Below are 19798 nucleotides of genomic sequence, written 5' to 3' on the forward strand. Positions count from 1 at the left end.
CAAACGCGAAACTTGAGCCCGTTAAGAGCCATGGCTACCGCCACCCATATCAGCGTGTCCCCCAACGATACGGGGCTTCTCGGGCTTCACCAGAAGGCCGATTCTGCAAAAAAGGCATCCGAAATGTTGCAGGCGGATATGGAGAGATACCATGTTTTCTTTAACAACGATAAGGGTTTTCACAGTATGTTCGGTTGTTTGAATCTGCAGTTCTAATTTTCCTGAACGCTGCCCCGCTTGTCAAAGATTGATATACAAGCCCCTCAGGTTACATTAACAATGCGTTCTTTTCGTATTTGAGTTCAATCAAGTCAACGGTCTGCTTGGCAGATAACCTCACCAAACTATATAGATATTCATCCTGGCCAAAATGGATATGCAACCGTCCCATCCTCTCCACATTTCCGCCCTATTGTCCCTTGTACAGCAGCTTTAACCATATCAATGAGACTAACCTCCGGCAGATCATCTGGCCCACCACATTTTAACCACCTATGCTTTGGGGGCGTCCCCAGATGTCATCCAGGAGGCTTTCGACCGCACTGCTGCTTACCAGCTGCCTCGTCGCCTAGTCGATGAAGCGACAGTGCAGAAGCTGAGTGACAAGATCCAATTCAATTCTTATGTAGGAATACCGGATCAATATCCTAACTTCCTAGCATATTTTCAGCGCCAAATTGAAAACAGGGGGATAGAGCCAGTGGTGAATGAGTACCTTTTCGCCGGGGATAAGCTAGCGGATGATATGCTTGTCCGGCTCTTCGCTGGTATGGCGCTTGTGCTGGTTTTCCGCCCATCCCACCGTTTCCCTGCCCGTGTCACTGGCTGGCATACTAACGGAACCCTGCCCTACAGGAGTCATTCACCCGTTCATCCAGCTCGGATTTGGCTTCGAGTTCAACCAGCCAGCCATTGTTGCAGAGGCACTTGCCGAAACTGCAGTTCATGAATCAAACCTTACATTCCTCCTGCCTGCCGAGGAGGTAGCAGGCGGTGTTGGGAAAGAGGGGAAGAAGCCCCTCTCTCAGCTCCTGCGGGAGATTCGCGCAAACACCAAATTGCGGGAAGCAGGGCGCTGGGAAGATCCGAATAAAATCAACGGATTGTTGGCTCGAGCTCCAGACGAGATCATTGAAATTGCGAGCCAATTCTCAGTGGGTCCAGGCCAGCTGGAAGAGAAGCTAGCCGAACTGTTCAACGCTGTTGGTACGTGACATCCCTATCTCCAAACACAACCGTGGTACCCCTACACTCCAATGCTCCCATCCCAGGGTACAGAGACCATGCATATCCAACCATGCTGCGTGCGTGCCTACATGCGCCCCTCCCCTCTTCATCAATCATGTTCCCCTGTCATTGTTTTCCACTGGTTCGGTGCGAACTGTGGAAAAGAGAGTAACTCAAAGTATCAACAGCCTATTTCGCTGGCGCAGCACAGCGTCCCAACAAGAGGATCAAATTCGATTTTTTCTACATGCACTGCGTTACCAGCACAATTTTCCTGGCTGCATTCGCCACCCAGCCGTGGATCAGTAAGCAGAACAAACTACGCGTCCTGGAGTGGAAAGGTCGTGTGGACCTCATGATGTACGCCTCTCGTGGTGCTGCAGAGCTCCGACTGGAAGAAATTGCAAGCTACAAACCAAAAATATCGTGGGAGGAAGTGTTTGCCCAGGCCATTCACCATCCCCGGGAAGACGGGCATGTGTCAAAGTTTGTCCGCACGCTTGCGTATGGGGAGAAGCTGTGTAAACCGTTTGAAGCGGATGAGAAGTATCAAGAGGCGTTCTTAGTCAGGGGAGATATGTGGATTAAGCTGGCGAACATGGGTGAGTTCTTTTATTCCAGATTTTTGAACACTTTAACAGGCTCGACAAACTCATTCAGTCCTCATGAATTCATTCCAAATGCATTTTTTCCTCGGGTTTCATTACTTGTGCCCTATCAGCGCTCTCACTCCTCCAAATCCATTTTGTACCCCTCCCCCGCCTCACCTGGAGTTACATCGTTGCGAGCCAGCGCTCTCCTTGGTCCCTGTTTAGCTGCACTAAGCCCTTACCCCTGTCTACCCGAAATGGCCCGAGTTCCAGAACCAAAAAAAAAAAAAAAAAAAAAAAAAAAAAAACAACAAAAAACAAATAAATGTTGGGGGTCCCGGGTTGATCGGCCCTTCTACCAGCAGTGCGCTGGTGGTGACTGAGCTCTTTTGCCCCAGTAGCCTACAATAAATATTTTAATTCCCGAAGGCCCGAAACCTGAATCCCATTTTCCCAAGTTTCGTCCCAAGGAAACCCCAATAATAATAAACCTGTGAAGGCTCCCATGCCCCGGTTTTTAATCTAGTCTTAGTTATCTTCCCCGCCTGCACATTGTTCATTTCGACCACCCCTGAATCCTGCAATTGAGCTGACAAACACTCTTTACAAAAGTTTAACAACGCAATACTACTTTTAATATTTCCTAACAGAAAAAAAAAATAATTATTATTTGCTGACATCCACCCCTCTCTGATCAAGTTATCGATTCCGTCCAGGGCGACGACGAGATGTGGATTAGGCATGTTGGCGACGACCGGGCGTGGGAAGGGGTTGCGGAGAGATAAAAGAGGCGCGCCTGAGCGAAACAATTCTGGGGGCTGAATCTGTGCATTTGTGCATTTGTGCATTTGTTCTAGATGCTCGGGAACATGCTTGGGAAAAGAATGGGCTCTTTTTTCTTTCCCTTCTCACTTGTTTGTCGAACCATCCTGGGTTTTCTGACATGGGCTATGGACATTGCGAATGGTTGCTAACAGATAACGCAAAGGTAAACAACCATCCTATCCTATCCATGGGTAGTCATGGATGGTTATGGAACAGGGTCATGGTATTTTGCTGTTTTGTAATTTTTTTTTATCAATCTCCCCTTCCCACCTGCCCAAATTAACTTGCATTACGACAATTTGCTATTATTGCCAGTGGATGGATGATAGTTATAAACTATTTACCATAGTATATATATTCTCTGAGTGAGAAGTCACTAAATCTTAGAGAAGTTCTATTACTAGCTAGCTGAGTCATCATCCTAGAGATCAGTGATAATCTCTACTTGAACCTTAGCATCTTTGTTACTGTCTCATCCACTTGTAGGCCTAGAGCTCATTGATCAAGTAGTTGATCAAGCCCACCCGAACAGCTGCCCTTATATAATCATCCCTCAACATGCCAATTCCGAGGTCTTACCGCCCCGGCGCCGCCATGTTACATTGACTGAATGAGTTTGTTGAGTGGTGAATCATGTTAGAAAAAAGAATAAAACGCCGAAAATAAGCGCAACTTCATTCTATGTTTCTCATACACCAACCATCCCATGCCGTCCAAAAAAAAGAATAATAATAATAAACAAACAACTCCCCCGGCCCTCCCCCCTCCCCCCCCCCCTCCCCTCTCCCCCTCTCCCCCTTTTTTTTTTCGAAGGAAACAGGAGAGCAAAGTGAGATAATCAAAGGATCAGGTAAGACATAGATGCGTATATGTAGAAGACACCGGCCCTATTGGTAGTTGCGCCGGTAAAATGATGAAAAACGTCAAGGCTCGCAAAAAGGGGAGAACAAGGGCAGGAAAAGGGAAATGGATATCGTTGCAGGTAAAAGAAATGACTTTGAAAACATGCAGTGAGAAAAGGGAAAAACAAAAATCAGGCTGATTGGGGGGATTGGGGAAGATATCAAAGGTAGATAGGCCCCTACGTGAAGCAGACCTATCCCCGCCCACCTTTGTATCTACATGGTGTAGTAATAGTAGGCACATTGATACAGAGTACCATAATTGTATTTCGGACGGGGGCTCGATTTTTTTGAAGAATGGATGGAGCCTGAAAAGTGTTATATATCAGAAAGAAGTTAAGAGATTGACATACTATAAATGAAAAAGTTAAGTGTGTCCGGCGAAAAGGTTCTCTTACTCGTATCAGGTTTCCGTTCGGAGTCCGGGGTTGAGGTGGTGGTCCTCGATTTATTATCTTCTATGATCGAGCTGGCGGGTTTGTTTTTGAGGATTCGTTTTCGGAAGCCGGATCTAAGCAACGATCCCTTCCTGCTACCTCCAGAACTAGACTCAGTCCTTGTGGGGCTTTTGGGCCTTGTTGAAATGGTGTCGATCAAGGAGGGGGACATGAGGGAAGGGGATGTTGCTTCAGTCTGAGAGAGCTCAGAAACGCTCCGACTGGATTCACTGGAAGACCGACTTAGTGCAATAGATTCATCCGCTCTAGAGTTCTCTTCATTTTTTGACGAGCTGATCGTTTTTGGAGGGCTGATATCAGGTGTCGGTGATTGTTCAGGCGATGGCTCAGGCGTGTCTGCCGTGATGTAGTCATTTAAGTCATTTTTAACTGGTTCACGATAATTCTGCGCAGCAGACTGGATCCCCGCCATTTCGCAACGTCTGCATGAGTCCACCGCGAGTTCTAGCACTTTAACCTTGTCGGCGAGTTGCATTCGTGCGATCCTGGTGTCGTCGGAATCAGCTGCGATACGTTCGATTTGTTCAGTTGACAATTGTGCCATCATAGACGGAGAAATAAGATTCTCCAAGTTTGCCACAAGGCAATTTTCCACTGCAAGAAAAGCAACATTGTCAATGAATACTGGTAATGTGGCGGCATAATAAGTTTCCATGCAATCGAGAATTTCAGAATAAACATTGAATTCAGTGCCGTCATCCATGTTATCATCCATGCCGTTTGGACCACTTAGGGCACGAAGTCGATGGATTTTCGTAGTTAATTTTCGATTCAAGGTTGAAGGAACAATTTGTTTAAAGGGCGTTGCTAGCTCGTCTATTTTGCCGTTAAGTGCCTGCAACTTGTTGCTCATCTCCTGGTCTAGTATTTTCCTGAGTATGGCTTCGCCAACTGTAGCACCCGCAATGTGATGGAGGAGATCGTCCAAAAATCGCTTTACCTTCTTCCAAAGCTCGTATACATGAGATTTTGCCATCGGTGTCCATTTGAGCGAATAGCGAATAAATAGCTCGCATATGACCTGAGAATTAACCAATCCTTTTGATTCACGGCCTCCGTTTTGCTTGAACAGTTCAGCAAGTCCTCGAATAAAAGATGATCGTGGAACTGGTTGAGGGCTATCGGGTAAGGCTTGTTCTGGCATTTGTGGTGGGCCATCCGAAGACGTATCATCGTACAGGTTATAACTATGGCCACGCTCCTCCATATCCGTAGCAAAGTCTTCAGCCCAGTTTCGGATTACAGATCTCAATCGCCGCATCGACGTTTGTGGGTGATAACGGAAATAGGAATCATGATATTCGCCAGCCGTGGCTGATCGTGCGAGGGCTTGATATCGTTCAGCAATAGTTGTTAGATACAATCGGTGAGACGCACCCGACTTTCGATCCGGTCCGAGCTTTTGCAGTAGCACGCGGCTCGTTTCAAGGTCCTGTTGAAGTTCGGTAGACAGGTTGGACAGCTGCGACTCGATTTGGCCAAGTAGAATTTTGCTTAGTCGACTTCGAAGCGACTGAATGCCGACGGAATTTGGAGAAAGGGCCTTCCAAGGCCTTGTGGTAGTGAAAAACAAATTTTCCATGTCATCACGTTGGAAATGGCGATTTCGCCTCTCGTTAGAATCGTTATTCACTAGAACGTGCCATCCTAAGCGCAGGGGCGTATCTTGGTTTTTAGCACGTGCAAAGTAGTTTTCCTCGGTAGAAGAGCCGGGTTCTAGGTGATCAGGTTTCGTTATGATTGCCATTGTGCGAGGGCTGCAGGATTTCGTCATCCGTAACACAATTTGTTGAGATATATTACGCTCAGCGGATACAACGGCTAGCAGGATGCTCCGAGGGTTCCTCATGTAAGACTCAGTTAGGCTTTGGATGATAGTAACATCCTCCATTCGTTGATGGTGCCCTGGTCGATTGATAAGGCCGGGCAGGTCAACTACTGTCAGGTCTGGTAGTGTAGGGCCTGAAGCCTCCAGCTGTAGGACATCCAGTGAGTATCTTCCATCGGAAATCAAGCCCATGATCAGCCTAGCCTCTGAATATAGTTTGGGAATATCCTGGAGCCAGTTATGTGACCTCGAAAATATTCCTAGTTTGTGCCGATGATCCGGGGAGGCATCCGGGCCTGGTCGGATTTTCACTGAAACTGAGGCTTCATCGGACCTCCGCAGGATAACTTCCGTTGCGAACCTGGTGCAGGGTTCAGTGCTCGTTGGCAATGGGATACCCGTTATGGCGTGGAATACTGAACTCTTCCCACTATTTTGGTCACCGCAAACCACCAGCTGGGGCAGAGCCAGCTGGCGGCGAAATCCCAAATCGCGAAGTTCATCTAGCCGGGCAAGCAAATCCGCTTGGCCTTTGGATTCAAGTCGATGGATAGGCAGAGGGCTGAAAGGATCCATAATTCAGTTGTGGCCCGTTGGGCTACTTATAGAGAGTCAACAAAGCACAGGCCATAGGGGATGATGAACAAAACACGAGCGCAGAAAAGAACAATGATATTGGTTCAAGAGGACTATAAAATCAGATGATGGGTTGGACACAGCTATTATTATAACAGGCCCAGCATTTGAGAGAAGCGAGGATAAGGGAGGACAGGGATGCTCCACTCCAAGCAGAAGCCGAAGGACGCTAAAAGCACCATCCAACAGCTGAGGCCTGTCTGAGGTTTCCTCCAAGTACTCCATTGCCAAGGCCTAAAATCTTACCGAACGGCGGCACACGGCGGACGAGGGGGGAAATCGTGGAAACTATTAGAAAAGTGCATTTGCGATCCTTGAGGATCGGCAAGGATCATTCGACCCAATTGCGAGGATAACAAGTCTGGCAGCCATGGGTAACCAGGGTGCCATGAGCCCAAGTTCGTGGGGGGGGACGACGTCTGACATTCCAGAAATATTCGAGAGCAAGGGAAAAATACCACCCCTCTCCACTCTCACGATAGACCCGGCTGGGTTGCCTTCGCGCGGGGGGAGGGTTTGGTGCGCTCACTTTCCAGGATGCAGTGGCAGGGATAAAACAGACTTGTGGCGCAACCAGTCCATTTCGCTTGGAGACTTAGATGGAGTCATCGAATAATTGCCGCATGGCTCATGCCGACATCAACGCGAGCGGAGTCCAGGTTTTCTTGGCTTTAGGGAATTCTGCTGCAGATGGCTGGCGTGGAGAAAACGTAGTCTAATATTTCCTAATCGGGACAAATGTTGCTCTTGATAGAGTCATGTGACTTGGATCGCACATTTTTTGCACTGCTTGGTCAAGATGACTAATCTGAAGAGCTCGCCTGAAGCGACTTGACCAATGAAAAGTCAGAGAACGGTTGGTGGGGCAACTTTCTCGGGAAAACTCTTCTCCCGCGCTCAACGACCTCACTCATCGTCCCCAACAGCAATGTTAGCTAACGGACCCGGAACAAGCCAACCTGGGCTACTCCGTACGCAGCATCGTCAGGCAACGTTTTATTCTTGGCAGATAATCTGAGGATTATTCGATTTTTCATACGGATACGGAGTACTTCCATCCTATTTCTTGCAGATTCGTGGACGTGATCATGGCGGATTCTGCTGACCGCAATCACTCCCATTCTTCCAACCCTTCCAAAGGCCACCACCAACCCGATGAAGAAAACACCTTTATCGCACTTCGCCGCTATGCTGATGAGCATTTCTCTGCATTACTACAATCGTTGATAGGACTTCCTTCCGCATTTTCCCCTCCCTCACCAAGGGATTGGATGTACATCCAGGGAGGCGATCCCGCAGTCAGATTCCATCACCATAGGCTCCGCGCAACAGAAACTGGGGCTGGTACTCAAGACTCCCAGTCGAGCGGCTCACGACACAGCTCTGAAAAGTGCACCTGTGGGCGTGATGGTGGTACGACTACCTACACTGATGGGAATGACCCATCTGATGTACCGTGGTTAGAAAGTCGACGACATTTTGAGCATCAATTTCCGTCGTCTATATTTGATTCGCCGCTAGAGAACCTGTGGCCTCTTGACCCGTTGCACTTCTTCTCAATTCTACCCCGTTCCAGCTTTCCATTTTCCTTCGATTTCCTATCCTCCTCGACCTTCCAGGGTTGGCCCATCTCGTACCTTCTCTTTTCTCCGTACTCCCCACTCCACCTCGAACGCCAGAAAAATATGCGGCACAAGCCATACGAGAAACCCCTCTCTTCGCTATTCTCCGCATTAATACCTTCTCATGAGGCTCACGAGTCTGACACCCCGCGTTGGCGAGAAGCTTTCGAAGACCTATTGCGCATAGAAAATGGCAAAGATATGTTAAATAGTGACTTGGGGGCGGTCGTCAGAAAAGAAAAGCCAAAAGATTGGATATCCGGTATGATCGGCAGAGGTAGCCTTGGTCCCCATTGGACTCATGTCCAGAAGGGTCCAAACGATTATTTCAACTACAGATACAGCCAGCCCACCGATGGAGCAGGAAAAGGGAAGATGTCTCGGCCTGGGTCCTCCCACGAATATGATGATCGGGAACACTCTATGCAGGGCGACAAGTGGCTCACGGAACTCGATCTGTACGAGAAATTTCTGGACCGCGTGAATGAACCATCAGACGAGGAGGATATTCCCTTAGTAAGCCCACTGATGGGAATGATAATTGAAGACCGACTCAGAAGACGGGAACGGCTATTGGAAGGACAAAGGCGATGGCAGCATACAGTCGAGAATAAAGACTTCGACTTCCAACGTGATGGCTCGGACGTAAATTCCAACGATACAGCCTCCATTCAAGCCTCACAGCCTTCTCCACCGTCTCCATACATTACTTCCACCATCACCACCACCGAGCGAAGGACTCTGCCGGACGGCTCGGTGCAGACTACCATTACTCGAAAGAAGCGGTTCTCTGATGGAAAAGAAGAAAGCAATGAAACCGTTCAGGTGGAAAACGCCAACCATCCACCATCAGGAAGTGAGACCAGCCAGGCACAGCTGCAGAGCGCCGAGCAGACTAACGATCGTGGCTCCCAGAGGAAGGGTGGCTGGTTCTGGAAAGATTAAACCATCTCCACTTTTCTCCACCTCTTTGCTTACTCGAGTTCTCGGGATTCGACCCCACGCCCACCTGCATGCAGTTATCACATTATTGCTCTCCCGTCTCCCTCTCCATTCTTTTTCTTTTTGACTCTTAGCGTTAATCAATGTCGGGCGTTTGCACTCATTTTAAGGCTGGAACTTAATATTATTCACGACGTATTTTGGGTTTCCTTTGTTATTCACTGTTGCAATTTCTCTTACTCTGTATTTTATGACAATCTAATCTGACACCCTGGTATGAATTTTCGTGAAGAAATAAGGATCAAACAAAACACAATGTGAGATATATACTGCGTACATCTGAATAAATTCAAAACATATTGTGACACTATGAAGTAAATTAAGACAGAAGGCAGTTATCTCTCCTTCCCGTTTGTATTTGTTACCCCTTTCCCCACCCTCTGCATTTGATCAAGCTTAGTGAGAAGCCATACGAACATACGACGCCATCGTGTCAGGCCCCTTAGGCAGAACTTTGCAAAACTTGGTAGTTTAAACGTTCATGAGGCGTCTCCTGCTGCGCCCTCTGCAGCTTATCAGGCGCTACTAGAATAAAAATATCCAGTAGCCCTGGATTCCACGGACATTATGGGGCCGCATAGAACACTTTTCTTTTTTTATAGCAATTAAGATTTCCAAAGTTTGGGAGAAAGGATGTCGAACTCAGGCTAAATAATAAACAAACAAGAGCTTAGCACAAACTCAATGCGGAGAATATGCAAGCCTCATCAGAACAGAAAACCTAAACTTGATCAATAATTATGGGTCTGTCTGCACCTGGCCAGCTGGGTTTCTGGAAATCGGATGGCCATTCTGGCTGACGCGCTGGCTTTGGAGACGAAGGTTTATTAGTCTTGTCGCTTGATGGTCCAGTGTACTGGTTGGAGCCATGACCGATGGGGAGCCAACGAGAAGAAGACATCACCAGCCTGTCAGCACGCCCTCACGCTTCGACTTGCAAGAAGTGCAACAGACGCTGACCCCCTCGTGTGTTTCATGTGAGTTAGAAATCGCTGAACGCCCGTCCTATTTGTTGCCTAGATGATTGATATCCCGATATTTGCCAGATGGCGCCCATTCGGGGGAAAGATCTGGTTCCTTCACCCCACCCTGCCGCCTCCCTCGCGGCTCCGGCCAATAACACCTCCTTTCCAACGCAATCGGGCGAATCATCAATGCCCAGATTCTGGTCGGTTAATATCGTGCATCTCGGCTTGCACTTGGAACATCATCCTCGGAAGCCACAGCGCGCGCCAAAGCAATTCCCCGCTCCTTGAGGCACACTCACTCAAGCCCATGAGCATATGGAAATAATAATAACGGGACGCTTGCATGTGCGGCCGTAAACTATTATTATTATTCTCCCAAGAAACCTCTGCTGGCTCAAATCGCCCCGTCAAGCTTTCAATTGGTGGTTGAGGCAATAATGGACGCGTTTCGCAGTGATTCCCGATCCTCGCTGAGTTTCTCGTTCGGGGCGATGGCTTGGCTCAAAATAATAAGAATAAGAATAAGAATAATAATAATAATAATGCACATCAACCGGATCCAACTAGAGGGAGTGTTCGGTTGCACGCTTAACCTCGTACAATCTTGTATAAAAGACCCCACTTACACAATCTTACACACTCCATTCAACATTGTCTGCACGAAAGAGGCCTTGTGTTCAGTCTGCCATTCTTATATCATATCCCTTTTTTTTCTCCACTTACACGCGATTAGACTTCAATGGTGTAACTAGATCATATAGTGAGGGGTTGTAACTGTAATAAGGCAAGGTTGGGAGCGTGTAAAGTTATATACAAGTATGCTGCCAGGTTGAGTATTATCCTGTAGTAGTGCGGGGGCTCACATTGTTGATTATATGACTCCTGCTGTACACTTAAAATACTATCCACTTTTTACGTGCAGGTTATAACTAAAACAGACTTGTACTTGTATGTACATACATACGTACAACCGAACACGCCCCCTGAGTGATCCCATTTACCGTTTACAAACTGCCGTTGGCGCAATAATAGCCTCTGTGGAGTTACTCCGTCCTCCTCTGTGCTAGCGAAAGCTGACATCAGCGGATTTTATAATTAACTAACTTAACCAGTTAACTAACGTTAGTTAATCGTAGCTTCGGCTAATCCTCCGAGCCTCAAATTTCAAGTTGTCAATCTATCAGTGTAAAGCAAATTTCGTCTCTCAAGGCTGACAAAGGCTGGTGATGCCTTCAATTGCAAGGTATTTGGTACAATTGGTGACCAAGATGATTGTGAAATTGCATTCTCTCTGTCGATGCATGCTGGGAACCTAGACTGATTATCCTAACCACGGCCCTAAATGCAACCATCCCATGTTCCCCTGGCGTAAAATTAAAACATCTTTTGCCATGGTAGCAAAATTTTCTAATACATCGAGTGTCTGACACCCCGCGGAATTCCAATCAATGCAGCAACTTCCCCTCCGCTATCTCGACTTTCGCGATGTTTTTGGATCTAAATGAAAGCCTTCAACATTTCCCCTTTGGGGAATGCCGAGGTCAATCCGCTGAGTCATCGTATAATCGCGGGGAAGACGACGAGCGAGAGCAAGCAAATGCGCATCTACACACTTTTGTCAAGCCATTTTCTGTCTTAACACCCTGAACCCGGAAGAAGAGCTCATATACATAAAACCCATTGTCTTCACCGGGAACAAATAGCCATGTCCTCCGCTCCCTCTGAAGCCATTGCTGATATACCCGCACCCACGCATGCCCAGCTGGATTCCATGCTTTCTCGCAAGTTTGGCAAGGAGACAGTGAACTATTTCTCAAGTGAGTAACTATCTCGCTCATTTCCTCCCCATCTCTGTAGTACAACGATATGGCTAAGCCCTAGCATCTCCTTCGCAGGTTCGCGTTTAAACCGGGTCTCGTTCCTCCGAGCAGATGGCGCATTCTTATCAGCAGCGATAAGACACCCAACAAGCCGCTTTCTACTCTTCAACGAGCTCAACCCCCTCATCCGCAGCCCCTCAGAGCTCTTCTACGCTTCCTACAATGATGTCAAGACCCTCGTTCCCGAAGACATCTTCGATAAATCCGAAGTAGACGCCCTCAAGGACTTCGACCCCTCCGTCACAAAGCCCCTCCTGATATTCCTAGGTCTAGACGAGACGCAGACGGAAAATACTTTGAGCTACAAAACGTATAAGGGAACCCCCTTCTTCGCCCTAGACGTCACCCCGCGCGGCACAATAGAACAACCTGCCAAGGACATTATCGCAACTATGGAAGCCAAGGGCTTGTCTTTCTTCCGGGGCCGCACCGTCACCACCCTCCCCGCCGACATAGCCGCCATATATGCCCAAGCCCGCGCCATTCTCGACTGGAACACGCGCAACATATACTGTGGCACCTGCGGCCACCTAACCATGTCTGTCCAAGCGGGCACAAAGCGCGCTTGCCCACCGCACGACCCCCAAGGTCCCCGCCCGCCCTGCAGCACCCGCACAACGATCTCAAACATCTCATTCCCCCGTACTGACCCAACCATCATCGTGGTCGTCGTCAGCCACGACGGCCAACGCCTGCTTCTGGGCCGGCAGAAGCGATACCCGCCCAACTGGTACTCGACGCTGGCCGGGTTCATTGAGCCCGCCGAATCCGTCGAGGATGCAGTGCGGCGCGAGGTGTGGGAAGAGTCTGGCGTGGTGGTGTCCCGTGTCGTCATCCATAGCACGCAGCCATGGCCGTACCCGGCCAATCTGATGATTGGCGCCATTGCGCAGGTGGCGAAGCCGGAGCATGAAATCATCTCGCTCCAGCATGACCCAGAACTAGAAGATGCGCGGTGGTTCTCTATTGCGGAAGCTGAGGAGGCGTTGAAAGTGGGCACCAGCGATTTGTCGGGGAAACCTGGGTCGGGATATAAAGAGGGTGGGCTGCGCTTGCCGCCCAGGACGGCGATTGCGTATCAGTTAATTGCCGCGGTGGTTCATGGGGAGTTTTGGGGGGGGATTAGTTATGCTAATGGGCCCAAGATGTGAATGGGTTGAAGTGTCAGTGCAGACGGGCAGGTGTCAGGCTTTCAAGCCTGTGACATACATCCCTGTGCTTATTGGGAAAATTAGAAAAAAATAAAATAAAAATAAAAAGGCAAAGAAAAGAAGGTCAATATAGAAATGATTCGCCGGGTTTGACTGCGATACCCTCCTGCTCATATGGCATGGGCATTTTACTTTTGATACCACAGTTTGTTAGCGATATATACATAAAATTGGATTTACAGGGCGCGTATTTGAAGAACAATAGAACGCACCGCCTCGCTATCTTGTACCCTATTAGACATAGTTATATTAAGATCACAGATACCGTATGATATGTCGCGTCTTCGATTCATTCCCCCGCTCATATGCATACAAGTGCGTAGACATCATCTTTGTATCAGAGATTTTTCCCATAGGCGGCGTATTTATCACGCCTGACACCCACCTCGAAAATTCACCTTGGTTGGGTAGCTGAAAGACATAGACCGAAGCTCGATCAAAGGTCCTTGCCTGTAGGACTGGGTCAGAGAGGCAGAAAGAGGTTTGGGACTATATCATTCAAATGCTATAACGTCAATGGGACTTGGAATATTCATGACACCAAACAAGTAGCTAAACAAGAAACACCGTGGGTTGCAATCATACGGAAAGTACTGTGGAGGTGGTGAATAAGAGGGAGAGAGAGCAAAATAAAAACTGGGTAGTATAGGACAAAAGGATCGCAGAGATAGAGAAGGATCTTGAAAGAAATAGAGCAGAATAATGTACGCAGTTGGCAAAAAGGGGGAAATGAGTTCATAATGGGCAATCACATCCCCAATTTGGGGGAGAAAAAAAATAAAGGTTATATAAACGGATATCGCCAAACATGCTTTTCCTTTTTGTGTTTCCATGTACGAAAAAAAAAAGTAAGAAAAAGGAGCCGCTTAAATTTGTTTGAAAAGAAATAAGGCATTAAAAAAAAAATAATAAAAAAAGAAACACTATGCTTCTCCACCCAACTGACAGTTCCCTTCTTGAGAAAACAAGGGGGGAACAGTTCCGGTGTGGAGCTATAAATGAATACCACGAGGATCTCTACTTTCAATTTTCAAGCGACTGAAGCTGAGAAGAGGTACCTTCCTCTATGCGTGCCCGCTTGGTATCCCGCCCATCACTGCTCCGAGCAGCGCCACCGCTCACTCTACGCTTTTCTTTTTCGCGCTGATGCTCTGCACGACGAGCTTCTTTGTCCTTTTCCTTGCGGTGGGCTTTGGATTCGAATTCGTGCCAGTCGCCTTCGACATTTGCGAGCCTAGTGAAAGGGTTGTTAGTTACAGAGGATGAAAGGATAAAAGAATGGCTGTCATGATCAGTATAGCAGAAAATTAAACTTACTCAATAGCCTGCTGGGGCCCTGGTTCCTCTGACGTGAAGTATGGGTGTGTGAGGACCTCCTCAGCAGAGGGTCTTCTGACAGGATCATACTGGAACATCTTGGAAACGAGGTCTAAGGCAGCAGGGGACAGGATATTTTTATAAACATCGTCAAAGGTGCGTGGTTTCCGCTCTGTCGGGCGTAATAGCTCAAACCACGGCATTTCGACAATATCAGGCCAGTCAGCGCGGGTCGGAGTGCCCAATGAATTGTATAGCTTCTCAAGTTGACTGATCTCGCCACCCTCACCGGGGAACACGGCTTTCTTGGTAAACATCTCTACCCATACACATGCAGCACTCCAGATATCGACGGCGGGGCCATATCGAGTTTCTCCTAGTAAGAGTTCTGGTGGGCGGTACCAGATGGTGATGACGCGGTTGGTGTAGTCTAGCTGCCGGCTCTTAGAGAAGAATCGCGCGAGGCCGAAATCAGCAAATTTCAGTTGTCCCTGATTACTGATGAGGATATTCGCGGCTTTGATGTCTCGATGTAGCACCCCGCGGTGGTGTAGATAATTTAAACCATCGAACATTTGTCGTGCAAGATGTTTCTTATGGGCAGCTGTGAGAGAGAATGTCGGATGGTTGATGAGGCCAGTCAGATCGTGAGACAAGTACTCGAACACCATGAAGCATTCGTTTTTCTCTACCATAACCTCCTGCAGACAGACAATATTATCATGCCGGAGATGTTGGAGCAGTCTAATCTCACGAACGGCCGTAATGGGGAACCCATCCTTCTCACCCTCCATACGTATCTTCTTCAGCGCGACCATATTCTTAGTATAAACATGAATGGCCTTGAACACCTTGCCGTATGTTCCCGCTCCAATAACCGACTCGTTTCCGGGTTTTCGGTAGTAGACAGAGTCGGACTTGGAGAACTCTTCAGATATCGTTGGACGTGGCTTCATTCGCTTCAGGATTTTCTTCGGTTTCTTACGTTCTGGCGATCGCTCTGGCCGTCTCTCATGTCGGGGCTCCACCCGTCGTTCATCCCGTCGATCACGATACCTCTCTCCTCGATTGTCAACCCGACGGTCGTTTCTCCGCGAGTCTCGTCTGTCATCTCTTCGATCCAGCCGATTACTAGACTTTTCCCTCGGTGGAGGAGCATTCGATTGTTTGTTCTTCGTTGTCTCTACCGCCTTTGGAGGGGGTTCACGCATCCTTTGTGCAAGGTCGGGCACTGGCTTAGGCGTAGCCGGGGCCGGAGCCTTTGATTTGAAAGCGAAACTGAATTTTCCTGATTCTTTCTCTTTGGGTTGTGCAGGGGCACCCTGTTGTCGATTGGGAGGCGGCATTTTCTTTGAATCTTGCTTCTCCGGTTTGGGCTTTGAGTCTTCGTCTTCCACCTGTAAATCCTTGGATGGGCGGAATGGGTTATCATCTTCGTCAATTTCAGGCGATAAGCGCTCATCTGGAAGGTGAGGATGTTGAAGCGAGCCCCCAGGAGGTCCGTGTGCTCCGCGGCCACGTCCACCGGAAGGAGTCCATTGCAGATTGTTAAAATGGCTCCCTCTTCCCCGTTGTTGCTGTTGTTGTTGGGTTTGTGTTTGGGGTTGTGGTTGTGGCTGCGCGTTCCCATATGATTGCGAACCTGGTCCAGAAAATCGACGATCCTGGGTTTGATTATATTGAGTGCCCCGATATCCCGGAGGGCCACCTCTATATGTCTGACTAGAGTATCCTGGTTGTCCGTGGGCTGCGCTTGCGGAATACGGCTGGCCTTGGTAATACTGTCCCTGAGACCCGCCCTGCGGAGGGGGATAAGTCGCCTGTCTATAAGGTGGCGAATAGCCGCCCATTTGTCTGAATTACATCGTTAGTTTCAAGTCATGATGAATACCCGGCGTTTGTACGATTTACTAACCCTTGCTGCCCATGGTATGGCTGCTGGCCAGTCCACGATCCCCTACTACCACTGTACGGAGACCCCGATTGCGGGGACCCAAGGCGGGAGCTCGTGGGCGTCACATACTGTGGCGAGGTATTGTAAGATTGGCGTGTATCGACCTGTGGACGAGATGGTCGGCGTGAGCCACGCATACTGTGGTTTTGAAAAGTATCCCGTATCCGAGCATCATTGTCGGTATTTTGATTCGGGTTCCCAGCATCGAAGCTAGGAATGGGACGAAGAGGGGATGGAGAGCGGCGTGGGTCATCCACAATAGACTGGATTGGACGCGTAGATTGCATTTCTGTGCTTTTTCGATAGTTCGGCGGTGGTGATTGCCGCGAGCCTCTTGACACTAAGGAGTGACGGGATGAAGGGCGCGGGGAATGATCCACGTAGTCCTTTCCAGGCGGAGGACTCCGAGAAACACGACGCGGGGATAGGCTGCGTCTTTCTATGAATGAATCTCGGGATCTGGAACGCCTGCGGCGAGACTGCAAGTAGTCGGATGTCGAGACTTCAGAACGAAGGTCCGCCGGTCGGTAATCCTTGCCACGGGGAATCGGGGCCCTCCTCGGGGAGAAATTGCGACTGGGTCGACCTCTGCCTCTCTCGGGGCGGTCTCGATTACGACCGTCTCGCCGCTTGGGGCGTGGGTGCGGCTGAGGGCGAGATGGCGAAATGCTCCGACTTCGTTTCCGCTTGGGGGGCGGGGCAGGAGACTGTGGTGGTAAATTTTTGTGGTCAGCCCGAGAAGTTACCTGAGCCTCTGGCTGACGCGTAGAATCTCGCTGTTCAGTGTCTGCAGCCCTGATGTGAGAGGAAGGAGAAAGTCGTCTGTTCCTATTACTATTATAATTGCTATTAATGTGTTTCTTATTATCTCCCCTCCGGCCTGTCTGGGGACGACGGGACGATTGATTATGATTAGCGAATGAAGCACCACGGCCTCTAGATCTTTCGTGGCCACGGCCTGCCCCACGACGCGAGGCCGGCGGTGATCGTGGACGCCGCTCAGGCCGTTCGCGGTCTCTTTCTCTGTCTCGTTCTCTGTGATGTGGATGTGGGTCGTCTCTCTCTTTGTGGTCGTCGTCGGCTCTCCACTGGTCTTTCATCAGCGGATTCCTTCGGGACCCAGCCATGTAATCGTTAGCGGCATCTGGTTAAGAATCGGTTGAAGGGATAAGTTGGCAGCAGTTGTGTCGGGAGAGAGGGGGTTGATCAAGAAACGTCGTGCGGAATAGAAGGACTGGCGATACTGGAGATTCCTTTTGCGCTAGCGGCGTTGAGGGCTTGGCGTCAACCGGAGTCAGCAACGGGCGCCCACAGGCACTCACTGCGCAGTTCGGTTTCTTTTTTTCTTTTCTTTTCTTTTTTTTTTTTTTTTTGCTTTTCTCTTTTTGCTGTTGAAATTCCCTATCTGTCGCTGGGATTACATGCAATCCAAACAATATTCTCAGATCCGAAGGCCTGCCACAGTTTCAGATGGACCCCTAGGATATGCGAGAGTGGTTGGCTGTAGCGGTCTGGAGGCTCCAGTAGCGCGACAGGGCTTTGTAGTAAATATCAGATGTTCCTCAATGAGACAGTGAGTTGCAAGACTATATATATAGTCAGAGTCTGGCGCCGCAGGTTGATAATCCTGTTCCGTCAAATTTGCCGTTGGAGAGCTTTTGTTGTAGGTTGCAAGAGGCGTTGTTGGGGGGGTTGGTGTGTAGCTCTGGTGGTTACCGCCCGTGTCTTGGTAGCTCCAGCAGCAAATGAGTCCGCCGGTTGCAAAGAGTGGTGAGTCTACGATTGTGTCCCAAATTGATGACAGCCCAAAACAACAACAGCGCCCACAGGAAAAAAAAAAAAAAGAAAAGCCCCAGCATCCTCCCATTTAACCACTGTGGGAATACAGAGATTGTCCTGTGGTTTTCCCATAAATATATTCCCGTCCCATCTGAGTTTCTCTCCCTGCCAATGGGGTTGGACACCATTTGTTCCGAGAGTTTGTCACGGAGCACGTCCAGTGGCTAAATATCACTTTTCGTAGCTCTCACTCTCTCACAGCTTCTGTGGGCCAGTCAGGCTGCGAATAGTCTCTGGTTCATTGTCGAGGGAATCCAGGACATTCTGATGTTGTTCTGTTGTTTTGTCTTTTTCACGGCTGCTGCACTTTAGCAGCATCATGTCACACACATATCTATCTACGGTATGGAAAAGAAGCAATATATCCTGATCCGACATGCAAGTCTTCCCCCTCCTTTATGTGAGGTGGGCTGTAGTTTCCACCAAAAAACTCCTCTGGCTGATGTGGAGTTAACATTTCCAGTCGTCGATAGGACATATTCCTAAAGATCCCCCGTCTTTCTTTAGCTCAGGTGCTGTTATATATACGGTCCATTGAGCGAGACAACCTTGTGGTCTAGTAGCAGTAGCAGTAGCAGTAGCAGTAAAGGTGCCAATAGAAGAGAGTGTCTAGTAGGTGAGGGAACATACACCACGGTGAGTGACGTACCTATCTGTACATGCCCTCAGCATATTCCATCGCGCTGTACAATTAATCTTCTCCCGTAGTCCATGTGACATGTTGAAGTTAAAATGGGGGTGTACCGCGGGGCTGGCCTGGACGATGGCAGCAATTGAGCGTCGCGATGTTGTATGTTCCAGACGTGGACTGGCAATAGTCATTTTACAATTGATTTGAGCAAATGAACCCCCGTGCTAGCCAGCAAACGGGGTGTGCTGTTGCAAAAACAAAATATGCCAAAAAGTGCCCTCCCAGCCTCAACAACGGCACAACAACGGCCATCCTCCGGCCGTCAAGACATGGAAATCAACTAGATTTAGACCCAGGCGCGGAAGCAGTCGCGTTTCTCAAATAGAAGGATCGAAGCAGCGTAGGGTGGAGGGGGCTCTGCGCAGTGGCGTGTGGACACTCCGGAGGACGGGGGGTGATGTTGACGGCTATTTGGCGGCTGACAAGGCCTCGGACATCACCAACTACAAAGTACGAAAAGGATACCCATCCATCCTATCCATCTATCGCTGGTCAAGGAAAACGCCCCTCAGATATCGTGCACCATGGCGCTGCATGGGCCCCCTAAAGACGCAGATGCTCATCGTTTGTCGACATTCCCCAAAACACTCAGTGAACTTAGGACGTCGAGGCACCTAGGTCTTCGAGGAGAAAATTTAAGGGCGGCGGAATCACCAAGAACATCGCAACGAGACGCTAGACGCGAGCACTCCAGATACGAACCCCACTAGGTACATACCTCTGTCTGTCTCCAAACAGAATCCCGGTTAAACTGTCTAAGAAGACGGCCGGTTGCTGGGCGGGCGGTACTGGTCGGAGCGGAGGTGCGTTGGAGACGAGCGGTGTTGGGCGGGCTGGCTCTCGCTTAC

General features: G+C 49.0%; 7 protein-coding genes across 8 annotated transcripts; 5 read left to right on the forward strand and 2 right to left on the reverse strand.

The window, feature by feature from the left end:
* Window positions 1-30: 30 nt before the first annotated feature.
* Window positions 31-2602, forward strand: BDBG_01403 (HypA protein; the record flags this gene model as incomplete). The annotated part of the gene is made up of 5 exons (XM_002628449.1): window positions 31-184; window positions 465-767; window positions 856-1206; window positions 1416-1829; window positions 2517-2602. The coding sequence occupies 5 exons, from the start codon at window positions 31-33 to the stop codon at window positions 2600-2602; spliced, it is 1308 nt and encodes a 435-aa protein (XP_002628495.1).
* On the reverse strand, window positions 2238-7322 carry BDBG_01404 (dynamin family protein). The gene is made up of 2 exons (XM_002628450.2): window positions 3943-7322; window positions 2238-3852 (listed from the first exon to the last, which is right to left on the reverse strand). The coding sequence occupies exons 1-2, from the start codon at window positions 6404-6406 to the stop codon at window positions 3761-3763; spliced, it is 2556 nt and encodes an 851-aa protein (XP_002628496.2). The 5' UTR covers window positions 6407-7322; the 3' UTR covers window positions 2238-3760.
* On the forward strand, window positions 6509-9648 carry BDBG_01405 (uncharacterized protein). Its single transcript, XM_002628451.2, has one exon. The coding sequence runs from the start codon at window positions 7555-7557 to the stop codon at window positions 9031-9033; it is 1479 nt and encodes a 492-aa protein (XP_002628497.1). The 5' UTR covers window positions 6509-7554; the 3' UTR covers window positions 9034-9648.
* A 102-nt stretch (window positions 9649-9750) lies between these two features.
* On the forward strand, window positions 9751-11122 carry BDBG_01406 (uncharacterized protein). Its single transcript, XM_031720316.1, has 2 exons — window positions 9751-10067; window positions 10137-11122. Exons 1-2 carry the CDS (start codon window positions 9934-9936, stop codon window positions 10381-10383), a joined length of 381 nt encoding a protein of 126 aa, XP_031576434.1. The 5' UTR covers window positions 9751-9933; the 3' UTR covers window positions 10384-11122.
* An 86-nt stretch (window positions 11123-11208) lies between these two features.
* On the forward strand, window positions 11209-14072 carry BDBG_01407 (NADH pyrophosphatase). The gene is made up of 2 exons (XM_002628453.2): window positions 11209-11875; window positions 11954-14072. Exons 1-2 carry the CDS (start codon window positions 11764-11766, stop codon window positions 13087-13089), a joined length of 1248 nt encoding a protein of 415 aa, XP_002628499.1. The 5' UTR covers window positions 11209-11763; the 3' UTR covers window positions 13090-14072.
* On the reverse strand, window positions 11262-19760 carry BDBG_01408. 2 transcript variants are annotated; one of them, XM_031720317.1, is made up of 4 exons: window positions 16382-19760; window positions 14467-16320; window positions 11729-14383; window positions 11262-11663 (listed from the first exon to the last, which is right to left on the reverse strand). In XM_031720317.1, the coding sequence occupies exons 1-3, from the start codon at window positions 17545-17547 to the stop codon at window positions 14173-14175; spliced, it is 3231 nt and encodes a 1076-aa protein (XP_031576435.1). In that variant the 5' UTR covers window positions 17548-19760; the 3' UTR covers window positions 11262-11663; window positions 11729-14172. The 2 variants fall into 2 exon arrangements, with proteins under 2 accessions (XP_031576435.1, XP_002628500.1); XM_002628454.2 differs by having other exon boundaries at window positions 11281-14383.
* On the forward strand, window positions 19453-19660 carry BDBG_16362 (uncharacterized protein; the record flags this gene model as incomplete). The annotated part of the gene is made up of 1 exon (XM_031724327.1): window positions 19453-19660. The coding sequence occupies exon 1, from the start codon at window positions 19475-19477 to the stop codon at window positions 19658-19660; it is 186 nt and encodes a 61-aa protein (XP_031576436.1). The 5' UTR covers window positions 19453-19474.
* Window positions 19761-19798: the final 38 nt, after the last annotated feature.

Source organism: Blastomyces gilchristii (assembly GCF_000003855.2).
Source record: "Blastomyces gilchristii SLH14081 genomic scaffold supercont1.2, whole genome shotgun sequence".
Taxonomy (NCBI): domain Eukaryota; kingdom Fungi; phylum Ascomycota; class Eurotiomycetes; order Onygenales; family Ajellomycetaceae; genus Blastomyces; species Blastomyces gilchristii.

Coding starts and splice junctions, on each gene's coding strand:
- BDBG_01404 (XM_002628450.2), bottom strand. CDS start 6,406: ATGGATCCTTTCAGCCCTCTGCCTATCCATCGACTTGAATCCAAAGGC. Junction 3,853..3,942: donor CGAACGGAAACCTGATACGA/GTAAGAGAACCT, acceptor AACACTTTTCAG/GCTCCATCCATTCTTCAAAA.
- BDBG_01405 (XM_002628451.2), top strand. CDS start 7,555: ATGGCGGATTCTGCTGACCGCAATCACTCCCATTCTTCCAACCCTTCC.
- BDBG_01406 (XM_031720316.1), top strand. CDS start 9,934: ATGGTCCAGTGTACTGGTTGGAGCCATGACCGATGGGGAGCCAACGAG. Junction 10,068..10,136: donor GACCCCCTCGTGTGTTTCAT/GTGAGTTAGAAA, acceptor GATATTTGCCAG/ATGGCGCCCATTCGGGGGAA.
- BDBG_01407 (XM_002628453.2), top strand. CDS start 11,764: ATGTCCTCCGCTCCCTCTGAAGCCATTGCTGATATACCCGCACCCACG. Junction 11,876..11,953: donor GACAGTGAACTATTTCTCAA/GTGAGTAACTAT, acceptor TCTCCTTCGCAG/GTTCGCGTTTAAACCGGGTC.
- BDBG_01408 (XM_031720317.1), bottom strand. CDS start 17,547: ATGGCTGGGTCCCGAAGGAATCCGCTGATGAAAGACCAGTGGAGAGCC. Junction 16,321..16,381: donor CCATACCATGGGCAGCAAGG/GTTAGTAAATCG, acceptor GATGTAATTCAG/ACAAATGGGCGGCTATTCGC. Junction 14,384..14,466: donor GGGCCCCAGCAGGCTATTGA/GTAAGTTTAATT, acceptor CCCTTTCACTAG/GCTCGCAAATGTCGAAGGCG.